The sequence below is a fragment of the Ranitomeya variabilis genome, chromosome 2 (genome assembly GCF_051348905.1).
Source record: "Ranitomeya variabilis isolate aRanVar5 chromosome 2, aRanVar5.hap1, whole genome shotgun sequence".
Classification (NCBI taxonomy): Eukaryota; Metazoa; Chordata; class Amphibia; order Anura; family Dendrobatidae; genus Ranitomeya; species Ranitomeya variabilis.
In genome coordinates this window covers 662,202,474-662,218,816 of record NC_135233.1, presented here as the reverse complement: position 1 = coordinate 662,218,816, position 16,343 = coordinate 662,202,474, and the positions used below count along the sequence as shown (strand labels likewise).

General features: G+C 41.6%; 1 protein-coding gene across 8 annotated transcripts in view; it reads right to left on the bottom strand.

Moving 5' to 3' along the window:
- Nucleotides 1–16,343, bottom strand: part of PHACTR2 (phosphatase and actin regulator 2) — a 302,679-nt gene that overhangs the window by 11,054 nt on the left and 275,282 nt on the right. For all 8 annotated transcript variants that reach the window (XM_077289214.1, XM_077289218.1, XM_077289215.1 and 5 more), the window contains 5 exons: nucleotides 13,996–14,186; nucleotides 9,837–9,993; nucleotides 8,951–9,006; nucleotides 6,425–6,486; nucleotides 1,980–2,117 (listed from right to left, as the gene is read on the bottom strand). In XM_077289214.1, coding sequence (XP_077145329.1) covers nucleotides 1,980–2,117; nucleotides 6,425–6,486; nucleotides 8,951–9,006; nucleotides 9,837–9,993; nucleotides 13,996–14,186 — 604 coding nt within the window. The remainder of the gene's footprint in view (nucleotides 1–1,979; nucleotides 2,118–6,424; nucleotides 6,487–8,950; nucleotides 9,007–9,836; nucleotides 9,994–13,995; nucleotides 14,187–16,343) is intronic.

The window sequence follows — 16,343 nt, the reverse complement described above, 5'->3', positions numbered from 1 at the left end:
ATGACCTTCTCCAATGTCTCCTCTGTATCATCCAGATGGCCATTGGTGAACATCAAACGGACCTGGACATGTGCTGGTGTGAGCAGAGGGACCTTGCATGCCTTGCAGAATTTTAATCCATGAGTGTGTATTGTGTTACTAACGGTAATGTTTGAGACTGTGGTCCCAGCTCTCTTCAGGTCATTGACCAGGTCCTCCCCACAAGGCTAGATCTTGCATTAAGCCCCAGGCCGAGGAAGATTGACAGTTGTCCTGTGTGTCTTCCATTTTCGAATAACTGTGCCAATGGTTGTTGCCTTCTCACCAAGCTGCTTGCCTATTGTCCTGGAGCCCATCCCACCCCTGTACAGGTCTACAATTTTGACCCTGATGTCCTTAGACGGCTCTTTGGTCTCGACCATCGTGGGGAGCTTGGAATGTGATTGACTGTGTGGACAGGTGTCTTTTATACAGGTAACAAGTTCAAACTTGTGCAATTAATACAGGTAATGAGTGCAGAGTAGGAGGGCTTCTTAAAGAACAACTACCAGGTCTGTGAGAGAGACATAACTCTTGTTGGTTGATAGGTGATAAAATACTTATTTCATGTAATAAAATGCAATTTAATTATTTAAAAATCATACAATGTGATTTTTTGGATTATTTTAAGATTCTGTCTCTCACAGTTGAAGTGTACCCGCGATAAAAACTACAGACCTCTCCATTCTTTGTTAGCGGGAAAACTTGCAAAATCATCAGTGTATCAAATATTTATTTTACCCACTGTATATTATATATACACAGTATATATAAAATTAATTGCTGTTGTCTGTTCTTTATGCAACAACTGATCCAACCTGGACGCAAATTTGGTACACATGTAAATCTGGTACTTCTCTGTCTAGGTGCTACTGTTCTCAACATATTTGCCAAAAAATGAAACACAAAAGTGAACATCAGTTTACAGCCAAATGACTCGAACAATCTGTCCCAAATTTACTGCATAGGTATATCAGGCATTTCAGTAGCTTTTACACAACGATTCGCCTCTATATATCCTAGCATTATTAAAATATTCACCAAAAAAAGAGAATACAAAAGTGTTTGAGATATTTACAAGAAAAAAAACACGGAATCTGAAAGCATACCGTATATCATTTTAAATCTCTTCACAAACCACTAGAGAGATATACAATTTCTGTGCATGACAACTTAGTATGTTGAATTTCTGCATGTAACAACTCAAAGGTTGGCTTCAAGTCAGTAGCAAACAAAGTTTTTAACCACACACAAACAACATGCAGTTTAACCAAACAGGCCTGAGCAAAGCCGTGTAATTCTACTAATTACTTATAAAGCCAGCAATACATGCATTCAATGTATGCGGATAAAACATATCCACTTCAAAATCCAGACATTATTTATATCAGGTTCAAAGAAAAAGCACTTCCCATTCATTCATATTCTACAACACAGATGATTGAGGCTCATAGCAAATAATCAAGTGTGGTAAATGTAAATTAGAATATGACATGGAAACCAGGTACTGACTCCAAGAACATGTTCTTCATGGCTTCAGACATTCCAACACCACTCAGGCAATGACTTTCACAGTCTCACTCAATTATGTGTACAACAGTGATTTATACATTTTCAAAAGCACATTTCACTAATTCCCATAGTTTCAGCTGTACTTTGTCTATATTTGCTGCACAGCCTAAAATATCTACATTGTACGGAATTCTGGTGCTTTATTTATACCCACTTTACATTTAGATTCACGGATAACACATCCCTATAACCATCAATGGTGTGCTGTAAGATGGCACATTATATGGAAACATGCTACTTAGGCTCTTTCAAAGAATATTTTGTTTCTGTAAACATTAATCTTATTTCAGATGTGTAGAAAAATACAAATCTAGACAATATATTACGTACAAAATATCTGAACTGACATAATGGAGTATGATAGTACACAAATGTATGTTTGTCCTTGCCTTGTCAGCTGGCGTTAACCTTGCCCAGGGCTTATCCGCGCGGCGGTCATAGTCCAGCGAGTCAGTTACCTCTACATATTCGTTGAAGCACAAGATACGTCTGGCCTGCAGTTCAGCCACTGAAGGCCTCAGGCTGAGCTGTAAATGAGAAGCAGAAACAGAAGAAGAGAAAGTGGTTACAGCATCCAGCATCAAATGTTAATTGAGTCCATACTCTATATTAAGCGATTGAGGACACTATTCTTACAACACATGGGTACTGAGAAGGGTCTAAAATTAAGAATCTATTAATATATGACCTAAATATACTACTGGTGTATTTCCTCACACTACTGTCCTACATACAGTACAGACCAAAAGATTGGACACACTTTCTCATTTCAAGATTTTTCTGTATTTTCATGACTATGAAAATTGTACATTCACACTGAACGCATCAAAATTAACACATGTGGAATTATATATTTAACAAAAAAGTGTCAAGCAACTGAAATTATTTCTTATATTCTAGGTTCTTCAAAGTAGCCACCTTTTGCTTTGATGACTGCTTTGCACACTCTTGGCATTCTCTTGATAAGCTTCGAGAGGTAGTCACCGAGAATGGTTTTCAATTCACAAGTGTGCCCTGTCAGGTTTAATAAGTGGGATTTCTTGCCTTATAAATGGGGTTGGGACCATCAGTTGTGTTGTGCAGAAGTCTGGTGGATACACAGCTGATAGTCCTACTGAATAGACTGTTAGAATTTTGTATTATGGCAAGAAAAAAGCAGCTAAGTAAAGAAAAACGAGTGTCCGTCAGTACTTTAAGAAAAGAAGGTCAGTCAGTCCAAAAAATTAGGAAAACTTTGAAAGTGTCCCCAAGTGCAGTGGCAAAAACCATCAAGCGCTACAAAGAAACTGACTCACATGAGGACCGCCCCAGGAAAGGAAGACCAAGAGTCACCTCTGCTTCTGAGGATAAGTTTATCCGAGTCACCAGCCTCAGAAATCGCAGGTTAACAGCAGCTCAGATTAGAGACCAGGTCAATGCCACACAGAGTTCTAGCAGCAGACACATCTCTACAACAACTGTTAAGAGGAGACTTTGTGCACCAGGTCTTCATGGTAAAATAGCTGCTAGGAAACCACTGCTAAGGACAGGCAACAAGCAGAAGAGACTTGTTTGGGCTAAAGAACACAAGGGATGGACATTAGACCAATGGAAATCTGTGCTTTGGTCCGATGAGTCCAAATTTGAGATCTTTGGTTCCAACCACCGTGTCTTTGAGTGACGCAGAAAAGGTGGACAGATGGACTTTACATGCCTGGTTCCCACCGTGAAGCATGGAGGAGGTGGTGCAATGGCGTGGGGGTGCTTTGCTTGTGACACTGTTGGGGATTTATTCAAAATTGAAGGCATACTGAACCAGCATGGCTACCACAGCATCTTGCAGCGGCATGCTATTCCATCCGGTTTGCGTTTAGTTGGACCATCATTTATGTTTCAACAGGACAATGACCCCAAACACACCTCCAGGCTGGGTAAGGGCTATTTGACCAAGAAGGAGAGTGATGGGGTGATACGCCAGATGACCTGGCCTCCACAGTCACCTGACCTGAACTCAATCGAGATGGTTTGGGGTGAGATGGACAGCAGAGTGAAGGCAAAAAGGGCCAACAAGTGCTAAGCATCTCTGGGAACTCCTTCAAGATTGTTGGAAGACCATTCCCGGTGACTACCTCTTGAAGCTCATCAAGACAATGCCAAGAGTGTGCAAAGCAGTCATCAAAGCAAAAGGTGGCTACTTTGAGGAACCTAGAATATAAGACATAATTTCAGTTGCTTCACACTTTTTTGTTAAGTATATAATTCCACATGTGTTAATTTAGGCTATGTGCACACGTAGGAAATGTGGTGCAGAATTTTCTGCACTAAATCTGCATCTCCTGGCAGAATCCGCAGGTGCGTTTTTTATGCGTTTTTAGTGCAGATTTTATTTCTATAATGGAGGGGTGCAGAAACGCTGCAGAACTGCACAAAAGAAGTGACATGCACTTTTTTGAAATCTGCAGCGTTTCTGCGCAGATTTTTCTGCACCATGTGCACAGCTTTTTTTTTTTTCACATTAATTTACATTGTACTGTAAATCATAGTGCAGTTCTGCAGCGTTTCTGCTGCAGAAAAATCTGCTGCAGATGTGCACCAATTCTGCACTAAATCTGCATCGTGTGCACATACCATAGTTTTGATGCCTTCAGTGTGAATGTACAATATTCATAGTCATGAAAATACAGAAAAATCTTTAAATGAGAAGGTGTGTCCAAACTTTTGGTCTGTACTGTACAGTAAATTGTTTGTCAGGAACGATACAAGAAAATTGAATAAACAGTGAGAGACAATTACAATGCATGAGTGTAAAGGCCCCGTCACACATAGCGATTTACCAACGATCACGACCAGCGATACGACCTGGCCGTGATCGTTGGTAAGTCGCTGTGTGGTCGCTGTCACACAGACAGCTCTCTCCAGCGACCAACGATCAGGGGAACGACTTCGGCATCGTTGAAACTGTCTTCAACGATGCCGAAGTCCCCCTGCAGCACCCGGGTAACCAGGGTAAACATCGGGTTACTAAGCGCAGGGCCGCGCTTAGTAACCCGATGTTTACCCTGGTTACCAAAAAAAACAAACCGTACATACTCACCATCTGATGTCCGTCAGGTCCCTTGCCGTCTGCTTCCTGCTCTGACTGAGTGCCGCCGTACAGTGAGAGCAGAGCGCAGCGGTGACGTCACCGCTGTGCTGTACTTTCACTTTCACTTTGCGGCGCTCAGTCAGTGTGGGAAGCAGACGGCAAGGGACCTGACGGACATCAGATGGTGAGTATGTACTGTTTGTTTTTTTTTACGCGGCCCTGCGCTTAGTAACCCGATGTTTACCCTGGTTACCAGTGAAGACATCGCTGGATCGGTGTCACACACACCGATTCAGCGATGTCAGCGGGACCTCAACGACCAAAAAACGGCCCAGGCCATTCCGACACGACCAGCGATCTCACAGCAGGGGCCGGGTCGCTGGTACGTGTCACACATAGCGAGATCGCTACTGAGGTCGCTGTTGCGTCACAAAACTTGTGACTCAGCAGCGATCTCGCTATGTGTGACGGGGCCTTAAGTTAAGGTAATGGTCCGCCTTAAAAAGGATCAGTCACCAGAGGGATGCATTGCATTATTAAAAAAGTATCTTAGCCCTAATGAGGCTAGTGTTTTAGTCACTTATATAACACTATTACTTCCACAATCAGTATGTCTTTGAAGTGTGGGACAAAACACACACAAACACAGGGAGAACATACAAACTATTTGCATATGTTGTCCTTTGTGAGATTTGGGCTAAGGACCAGACAGTGCCAACCACTGAGAAAGGTCCTCTAAGGTAAAATAAATGAATTTATCTTGGCAAGAACTATAATAGTATGGTAACATCTTCCTTTAGTGCTATACACCAGTACCGGTTTTGGATATACAATTGGTTATGCCCAATAGCAATAAGCAAATTCCAGCTACTGTGTGAAACTGTTGCAGTAAAACCATTATATTGTATATAATATATATATTGTCGCTCCACTACAGATGAAATAAACACTTACTGTCAAGTGTCCCAGATGTGATTGCTTGTGATCAGCTTAAGGTCAGCGGACCTTTCTAACATGTGATTATTGTTCAAAGCAAAGAACCTCTTTAAAATATCTTCATTGAGACATGTCAGAACATATGTGGGCTGATGTCCTTTGACCTTCACTGCCAAAATGAATGTGCCTTGCCAATCCTCCAAAGTTCTGATTCTTTGCTCCTTTGAATCAGATCTCTGGAGTTTGTAATTGGAAATATTCTACTTATGATAAATTTAGAATGAGCATGCAAAATACAGCCTTGCTGCAGGTAAGGGCAGGCTTCCTACGACTGATTTGAAAAAAACGGTCCGAGATCTCAAAGTGCTTTAAGGCTACTTTTACACTTGCCGTGTTTTTTGCGGCCCGTTATTGCGGGCCTTATCGCAGCAAAAAAGGCAGTCTGCCGCAATAACGGATGACAAAAAACTTGCGGATGGACGTTTTTCAGTTTTCCAATACTATGGAAGTAGTATTGGAAAAAAAAAAACAGCACTGCGCAAAACCGGAAGTGACGGTGCATTGCAAAAAAAACTTCTATTGGGGCCACAAAAAAGGCCAGTAAAAACATAGTATGTGTAAAAGAAGTCTTAGAAGTAATGTGCTCATCATTCTTAGAATCTGTGCAGACAAGAGGCCACAAACTCGCTCAACCGTGACATCCTCTGAAACATCTTCAAATGTTTTAAGTTGATTCAGTGCTGAGCTAAGCACTAGGTGTAAGAGCATTTTTAATTTCTAGTACAAAAAAGTGGGCATAGTCCTATCTATTCTAGATCAACTAAGAATGCATACCTTCCGTGTCAGCCTTCGCTTCAATTCTCGTCTTGCTTCCTGTTCTTCTTCTTCATTCTTTTCTAAGGTACAATAATATCACAATATTTATATTTTTGACTCACAGGAGATCTAATTATTTGTTAATAAGGCTTCTTTCACAATTCAGTTGTTTGGCGTCAGTCTGCTCCGACATAGTGACGGATCGACGGATCCGTCACAATTGTTGAGAAAACGGTTCTAACGGATCAGTTTTTTTGACGGATCCGTTATTTGGGGGTTGTCTGGGAAAAAGTATCCACTTTTTGGAGCATGCGCAATTGAAAAAGCGGATTGGGGAGACGGATCCGCCAAATGACGGTCGCAACGGATCCGTCGCCCATAGGCGGCCATTCTATGGAATGGCGGACGCGACGGATCCGTCGCGAACCGCCATTTTGGCGCAGACAAAAAACGTTATAATGTCCGTCTATGTCTAGATGACGTCCGCCAAATCTCGACGGATCCGTCACATGGCGGATGGAACGGACGACCATCCGCCACAATCCGTCGCTAATGTATGTCTATGGGAAAATAGCGGATCCGCCAAAAAAAAATGGCGGTTTCAGACTGACGCCAAAAGACTGGTGTGAAAGAGGCCTAAGTAAACATTTACAGAGCGGTGACCACTCGAATAATGTTACTGGTTGGTAATGGCCTAGTAAAATTAGTGCAAACAGTGAGATCTTGCTGTCACAGCGAGGAGAGTCACAAAGGTTTGTGGGATCTCACTCTTCTTGATCTCACAATCCATAAGCATGGAGACGACTTTTGCTACAAACTGGGGCCCTTTACCGGAGCATTAACCCTTTGTCGATAAAAAGTGATATTTAGAAAAAAATTACCAGTCTGAGTCAACCTGTTTCCTTTAAAAAAGACTTGTTACCAGCCTGGGACTGCCCTTTTGTTTAACTCCCCCCCCCCCCCCACAATTCTGACCACTGTCAATTTATGAGGTCATACCTCTGGAACGCTTCAACGGATCCCGGTGATTTTGAGACTGTTTTCTCGTGACATATTGCACTTTATGATAGTGGTAAAATTTATTTGATATGACTTGCGTTTATTTGTTTAAAAAACCCCAGAAATTTGGCAAAAATTTAGCAATCCTAAAAAGATGCACACCGCCGGATCACAGGTGCCTCCATCTGCCTCATTATAGGGAATCTTCTGCCAGGGTTCTGTCTGAATCACGTATTTCAGAGACTTACATGGAAACCCCGGTGTAAGCGCTCAGTACCGAGCACAGGATAAATGTGAGCCGAGCCTTATTGAGATCTTTGGATGGCAGAATGAAAAAAAAAAAAAAAAAAAAAAAATCAACAGCATGAGAAGAATTGGTTTTGTTTATTTTTTATGCCGTTCCTCATGCGGTATAAGTGATTAGGCAATTTTATTCTTCGGGTCGGTGTGATTACAGCGATACCAGATTTATATTGGGTTTTTATGTTTGGCTGCTGACACACACTAAAATACGCTTTTTATTGCGAAAACTAGTTTTTGCATCACCATATTTTGAGAGCTATAACTTTTTTCATATTTCGGCCCACAGAGTCATGTTATGGTTCGTTTTTTGCGGGACAAGCTGAAGTTTTTATTGGTACCATTTTTGGGCACATGACATTTTTTGATCGCTTTCTATTCCAATTTTTGGGAGACAGAATAAACAAAAACCAGCAATTCAGGAATTGTTTTTTTAGATATATACTGATCTGCGTGTGGTAAAATTGATAAGACAGCTTTATTCTTCGAGTAAGTACGATTACAGCGATACCACAGTTACCGGTATGTCTTTTTATATGTTGTGGTGCTTTTACGCCAAAACTATTTTATAGAAAAAATAATTGTTTTTGCATCACTTTATTCTGGGAGCTATAACTGTTTTATTTTTTTGCTGATGGAGCTGTATGGCAGCTTGTTTTTTGCGGGACAAGATGACGTTTTCAACGGTACCATTTTTATTTACATCCTTTTTTTATCGCATTTTGTTGCAGTTTTTGCTCGTCGGTATGATAAAGCATTATTTTTTGGTCTGTTTTTCTGGGGGGGAGGGAATGCATAAAAACACAATTTTTGGTATTTTTTTCTTTTATTTACTATACAGAATAAAAATGATGATAGTTGTGTAGCTTGGGTTGCTAGGGGCTCAGCGATACTAATTTGGTTTAGATTTTGTTTCTCGTTTTTAATAAAGCTTATTTTGATTAAAAAAAAAATACATTTTTTTATGTAACTTTTTTGTTGTTAAGACTTTTAAACGTTTCAACATATTTGTTTTACAATATTTATTAGTCTCACAAAAGAACTTGAGCCATAGTGGTTAGACAACAAAGGACACAGCATTAGTAATAAAAGCCTACTTTATGGGCAAGATATATATCTTTGTACCGTGTTAGCCAGTAGATAGAAATATATTTAGATTTGATACAGGAAAGATATATATCTTTGTATAGTGTTCAAATCTAACTATTTTATGGGCATAACAAAAAGTGAAATTAGTTTACTAACGTCTTAAGATGTTCCTTTGTTCCAGTTCTTCACAAGTTGGTCTCTGACTTAATCGCCTAAAAAAATAAAACAGGCCATACAGAAGTTGCATTTCCTTGCAAAATGCTTTCAATATACAATTGTGTCGATAACACCAGATTAACACCAACATAAGGTCTACAAAGGTGGGAGTGAAGAGACACATCCATATGTGGTCACAAAGGAATAACAACTATGGAGAGCATTCTTTATATGTATCCTCACTAGTCTTCATCATATCCCCTCGTTTGAACAATCTTTACACGAGTTTCTGCAATAACCTAACATTCAATGAGGATCTGTCACCAGGTGAAGTGTCAAGTTTTTGCTCTTAATTTATTACCACTGCTTCTCTGAGTATGCCATTTTTTTTCTAATTTGCCATATGGTTCCAGAGATATAGGCCTTTATAATTTAGTGCTACTTTTTATGGTCTTTACCCAAGGAGGAGTTGGTCACAAGGAAATTATACAGAGCAGCCCAAAGACATGGCCCCAGAAGATCCTGTCAGCCATTCCCCCTTGTAAAGACCGTAAAAAATAGCATTAAGTAAAAAAGGCCCATCTCTCTGAAACCGTATGACTATTAAAAAAAAAAAAAAAAACAACCCTGCAATACTCAGGGGAGCAGCCAGCATAAAATAAGGTTGTCACTTTTGACCTGGAGATAGGTCCTCTTTAATGTCTAAGTCTGTAAGTCTTTATACTCTAATGTGGAGAGTTTTCGTAGAGTAAATTAGTACACAATAAAAGCGAAATCAGCCACAATTTTGCTACATTTTTGGAAATCTTCAGCCAACCTTTGAATCCAAAATGCAAAGCTCAGCAACATGTGAATAGGGTGTTAAATTGTCTGTGGAAATAAATACCTCACTAATTTTGTCCCAATCTGCTGCCAGAGTTCTTGCCGTTCTTCTTCAGAATTACGTGGTAGAATGTTCTTGTCTTCTAAGTCCTTTTTAGATGGTCTGTTGCCAAGCTTTATAGCAAGTGTATCTCTTCTACGGATTTTACTTGCTAAGGTACCTGACAGGCAAAAATACACACACTCAAGAGTTTTATTATTTGGGCCATTGTTCCACCAAATATTTAGCTATAACAATACCGTAGAGAAAACGATGTTAGTCTGCAGCCGTTTTCATGTAGCTCTACAGGCGCGTCTAACTACACTGGCGGTGCTATGTGCAGAGTGAATGCAGGTGGCAGAGCAGGAAATCTGTCAGGTGCAGATCACTGAGTGACGTCAGCGAAGGAGATTGTATTGGCAACTTCTTCTGTATAGCCTAGCAACATGCAGCCATTTTGGCATTTTATTTAAAGAGTGTATTCATGCTGATAAATCCTTATTTTTGTAGAGAAATGCCCAATAAATATGGTAACCAATTGTGGTATAGTATAGCATAATGTTAATAGCAGGTAAGGGATTGAAAACCACTATAAATATTACATCAATTCTGCATATACAATTTTGCACAATATGGTACCTAAAAGCGTTCAGTCTTCGAGATATTTAGTCTTAAAAATATTAACGGCAAGAAGGCTGCCTACATTGGCATAATACCAAGACAGACACCAGGTCTTCTACTGCTGGGACTAGGGTTGAGCGAAACGGATCGTTCATTTTCATAAGTCGCCGACTTTTGGTAAAGTCGGCGTCTCATGAAACCCGACCCGATCCCTGTGTGGGGTCGGCCATGCGGTACGCGATCTTGGCGCCAAAGTCGCGTTTCGTATGACGCGTTTAGCGCCATTTTTACAGCCAATGAAGGAGCGTGGGCAGAGTGATGACATAGGGGTTAGGACGTGCACGCCTATCATCATTTTATCGCTTGTGCGCAGTAGGGATTTGGAATGTGTAAAACGAAATTTTCTGTGCTGGGACGGAGAGAGAGAGAGAGAGAGAGAGAGAGAGAGAGAGAGAGAGAGAGAGAGAGGGAGAGGGGGAGGGGGAGGGGGAGAGAGAGAGGGAGGGGGAGGGGGAGGGGGAGGGGGAGGGGGAGAGGGAGAGGGAGAGGGAGAGGGAGAGGGAGAGGGAGAGGGAGAGAGAAAAAATAAAAAAATAAAAAAATTATTATCCCATTTGACGTGCATAGGGTTTCGTGTTCCGGCCAATCCTCGACTTTGCGCAGTAATCGGCCGATTTCGCCCGACTCGACTTTTCCAACAGTCGGGTTTCGTGAAACATGACTCGACCCTAAAAAAGTCAAGGTCGCTCAACCCTAGCTGGGACTATGCACCGCCTCATACGGTAATAGACAGTTTAGATATGTCTTCCTGCCATTAATATTTTTAAGACTGAATATCTCTAAGACTGAACGCCTTTAGGTACGTTATTGTGCAAAATTGTATATGCAGAATTGGTGCAATATTTATGGTGTTTTTCAATCCCTTACCTGCTGTTACCATTTCACCAATGGTTACCATATTTATTGGGCATATCTCTATTCAAAATAAGGATTTATTTATCAGCGCGAATACACTCTTTAAATATTCATTCCTCTAACAGTGTGGTTACTGTCATATTCACGGCAGAAAATCCTTGACACTTGCGCCACTATTTTTATACCTATTTTGGTATTTTACCCTGGAAAGTTGCATATGAGGAACCAGAGTGAAAGAATTAACATCACTGGTGTGTTACATAATCCTAGTTCCTCCAATATTTGCGTTATGCATACATGGTGTTGGCATTCCTCTCCAATTCCCATATAACATCTCGCACAGTGTATATTGTGTCTAGCATAAAGTGCTCCACCTCCTGCACAGGGCCTGGTGCAGGAAGATGATCTCTCCACCTTCGTTGTCCGCTTCCCCGGGAATGTCTTAGCATGCTTCCAAGTGGCAACCGTGTACCAGCATGTGTGTCTTTATTACTTTTATATGTGTGTGCATGCACCCTTAGGGCCCCGTCTCACATAGCGATTTACCAACGATCACGACCAGCGATACGACCTGGCCGTGATCGTTGGTAAGTCGTTGTGTGGTCGCTGGGGAGCTGTCACACAGACAGCTCTCTCCAGCGACCAACGATCAGGGGAACGACTTCGGCATCGTTAAAACTGTCCTCAACGATGCCGAAGTCCCCCTGCAGCACCCGGGTAACCAGGGTAAACATCGGGTTACTAAGCGCAGGGCCGCGCTTAGTAACCCGATGTTTACCCTGGTTACCAAAAAAAACAAACAGTACATACTCACCATCTGATGTCCGTCAGGTCCCTTGCCGTCTGCTTCCTGCTCTGACTAAGTGCCGCCGTACAGTGAGAGCAGAGCGCAGCGGTGACGTCACCGCTGTGCTGTACTTTCACTTTGCGGCGCTCAGTCAGAGCAGGAAGCGGACGGCAAGGGACCTGATGGACATCAGATGGTGAGTATGTACTGTTTTTTTTTTTTTACATTTACACTGGTAACCAGGGTAAACATCGGGTTACTAAGCGCGGCCCTGCGCTTAGTAACCCGATGTTTACCCTGGTTACCAGTGAAGACATCGCTGGATCGGTGTCACACACACCGATTCAGCGATGTCAGCGGGACCTCAACGACCAAAAAAAGGTCCAGGCCATTCCAACACGACCAGCGATCTCGCAGCAGGGGCCGGGTCGCTGGTACGTGTCACACATAGCGAGATCGCTACTGAGATCGCTGTTGCGTCACAAAACTTGTGACTCAGCAGCGATCTCGCTTTACTTTAGGTGTAATCAAGTATATGCGAATTGCTCATTAGCACTAAAAAGGGTATTTGCATCTCCAAGTATAGTTCTTCTGAAAAGCTATGTCATTTACCCCATGTGCAGAGATGTTAATGCTTTTAATGAGAAATATACGGTATGTTGCTTTGCTGTTCGAACAGCAAGATTACGGTAATGTAATGAGCATGAACAACTGGTTACAAAAGTACACAAGGGATCCAAGAGCAATAAGTAGGTAAAAGCATCTGATATGCAATTTTCAGGGAGATATATGGTATAATGCTTTGATGCAAAACATTTCGTAAGCTTGCACTCAGTAAAATAGAGAAACAATTTTGGGAACAGTGTAAGAATAAGTAAGTTAAAATTGTTCTCAATGAGACAAAGTAATGTATTCATTTTATAAATGTCATCTATTTTGTGTTAGGCCAGACTCACATCAGTGTTAGAAAATCAGGTTTTCTGTTCCATTAGAGCAGAAACACAATTCATACAGAAAACGGACCTGTGATAGGACACAAGTGGCACCCAACAGACCACAATGACTGTAGTGGGGTCCCTTGCATTTTACTAACAATATAGCACCGCATGTAGTCATTTTATTCTTCTAGTAAGCAAATTGTCTCTTCAGAGAGGAAGAGGACTAGAACTCTAGTGCCACCTATTGGAAGTAGCAATCCTAACAGTCAATGTCGACTGTTAGGATTGATACTTCCAATAGGTGGCACTAGAGTTCTAGTCCTATTCTTCTCTGAAGAGACAATTTGCATATTTCCCAGAGGAGCATTGCGGCTTTAAGTCTCCTCACCTCAACAAGCTTATCATGTCACTCTCCGCAAGGAGAAACGATACTTCTTGGATTCTTCTAGTAAGAATGACTGAGGAGAAAAATCAGGCGTGAACCTAGCTGAAGTATTTTCCTATTTCTCTGTATCAGGGCATTGGAGTCGTAGCGTCTGTCCATTTTGGTGGAATTTGAGTCGGTGCTTTTTTTTTTTTTACCGACTGACTCCTAAAATAAATAATAAATTGGGTAGAGTAGTTCAATGCAGGATGTGCTGTAAATGTTTTCATAAGAATTTGGGAAAGTTATAAAATGTCCTATAAACGTCGGTTCTATCCCTGATCTAAGGATCTCGGCTTTGAGTGAAGATGAATCTGTTCTACACTTTATATACATGCTCAGTAGTGAGGCCATGCTGTGAAGTCGGAGTCAGGGAAAAGGAGTTGAAGGTTTGGCTTACAGACTCCACAGCCCTGCTCTGTAAACATATGAATAAATTCATCATTTCTCCAAAATATACAAAGCAACAAAGTATAATAATATTTGTCAGTTTCTTACTTTCTGTGCTGTCATCATCATCGTCATCATCATCTGTATAAAGGATTGGCCCATCTGAGTCGGAGTCACTGGTCTGGCTTTCTCTGCCTTCACTTTCTCCATTAAGATTGACTGAAATATCAGAAGGTTCATCTGTCACTTCTTGACTTCGCAGACTTGAGAGGTCTTCTTGGCTTTCCAGTGGCAAGTCACTAAAATGAATATTACATAGAAGCTTTTATTAACACGCATACGCATATGCAAAAAGCTCTCTTCTCAATGTTTGGTCTAGCACAGGTCTGGGCAATCTGCAGCCCGCGCGGGCCACATCTGGCCCCTTGAGTGTTCCCGTGTGGCCCGCTGATACTCACAGTCAGACAGCTGGAGTCCTTACCTTTGTATGTGAGAGTTAACCCTTACCTCGGCGGCGGCCATATTCCCGGAGTCCACCGCACAGGGAATCTGATGTGATCGTACGTCAGAGGAGAGAGAAATGGGGTTCCCCAAACCCCCCGGTATCTCCATTGCCCCCCGTGAAGTCCCCATGCCGGCGGCATCTTCCGGGAAGAAAATGGCGGCCACCAAGATCTGCCGGCCGGCACCCGGCAACAATAGGAAATTTTTCCTATTGGTTCATTTTGATCACTGTGATAGACCGTATCACAGTGATCAAAATTAAAAAAAATAGTAAATTAAACCTCCCTTTATCACCTCCTTAGATTAAAATAAAAAAAATGTATTTATTTCCATTTTTCCATTAGTGTTAGGGTTGGGCTAAAGTTAGGGTTGTGGTTATGGTTGGGATTACGGTTAGAGTTGGGATTAGGGTTAGTGGTGTGTTAGTATTAGGTTTGTGGTTAGAATTATGGTTGGGATTAGGGTTGTGGCTAGAGTTATGGTTAGGGGTGGGATTAGGGGTGTGTTGGGGCTAGTGTTGGAGTTAGAATTGGGGGGGGGGGTTTCCACTGTTTACGTATATCAGGGGTCTCCAAACGCGACATGGCACCACCATTGATTCCAGCCAATTTTGCGTTCAAAAAGTCAAACGGTGCTCCCTTCTTTCTGAGCCCTGCCATGTGCTCAAACAGTGGCTTTCCCCTACATACGGGGTATTGGCATACTCAGGAGAAATTGCACAACAAATTTTGTCGTCCATTTTCTCCTGGTATCCTTGTGAAAATAAAAATAATTGGTTCCAAAGTAAATTTTGGGGAAAAAGGTAAAATGTTCATTTTTTCCTTCCACATTGCTTTAGTTCTCGTGAAGCACCTGAAGGTTTAATAAACTTCTTGAATGTGGTTTTGCGTACCTTGAGGGGTGCAGTTTTTAGAATGGTGTCACTTTTGGGTATTTTCTGTTATATTGACCACCCCAAACTCACTTCAATTGTGATGTGGTCCCTAAAAAAATGGTTTTGTGAATTTTGTTGTAAAAATGAGAAATCGCTGATCAAATTGTAACCCTTATAATATCCTAACAAAAAAAAATTAGGTTTCCAAAATTGTGCTGATGTAAAGTTGACATGTGGGAAATGTTATTTATTAACTATTTTGTGTGACACAACTCTCTGATTTAGGCCGGCGTCACACTCGGCGTAAGACAATACGGTCCGTTTTTTACGTCCGTACTACGGCCGTAATACGGAGAAATGTTGCCAAAATAGTGATCCGTAGTCAGGGTGTGTCAGCGTATTTTGCGCATGGCATCCTCGGTATGTAATCCGTATGGCATCCGTACTGCGAGATTTTCGCGCAGGCTTGCAAAACCGACATCTAATGGATTTATGTGCTCAAATGTTCGGGAAAACATATATACAGTATATATATATATATATATATGTCATTGAGACACATATATATATATTCTGTATTTAGATTTCATTCAGCGCGATATCTGTGAACAGCCGGTAATTCAATTACCGGCTTTTCATTTCTCCTGCACAAACCCGACAGGATATGAGACATGGTTTTCATACAGTAAACCATCTCATATCCCCTTTTTTTTTGCATATTCCACACTACTAATGTTAGTAGTGTGTATGTGCAAAATTTCAGCGCTGTAGCTGCTGAAATAAAGGGTTAAATGGCGGAAAAAATTGGCGTGGGCTCCCGCGCAATTTTCTCCGCCAGAATGGTAAAGCCAGTGACTGAGGGCAGATATTAATAGCCAGGAGAGGGTCCACGGTTATTGGCCCCCCCGTGGCTAAAAACATCTGCCCCCAGCCACCCCAGAAAAGGCACATCTGGAAGATGCGCCTATTCTGGCACTTGGCCACTCTCTTCCCACTCCCTGTAGCGGTGGGATATGGGGTAATGAAGGGTTAATGCCACCTTGCTATTGGAAGGTGACATTAAGCCAGATTAATAATG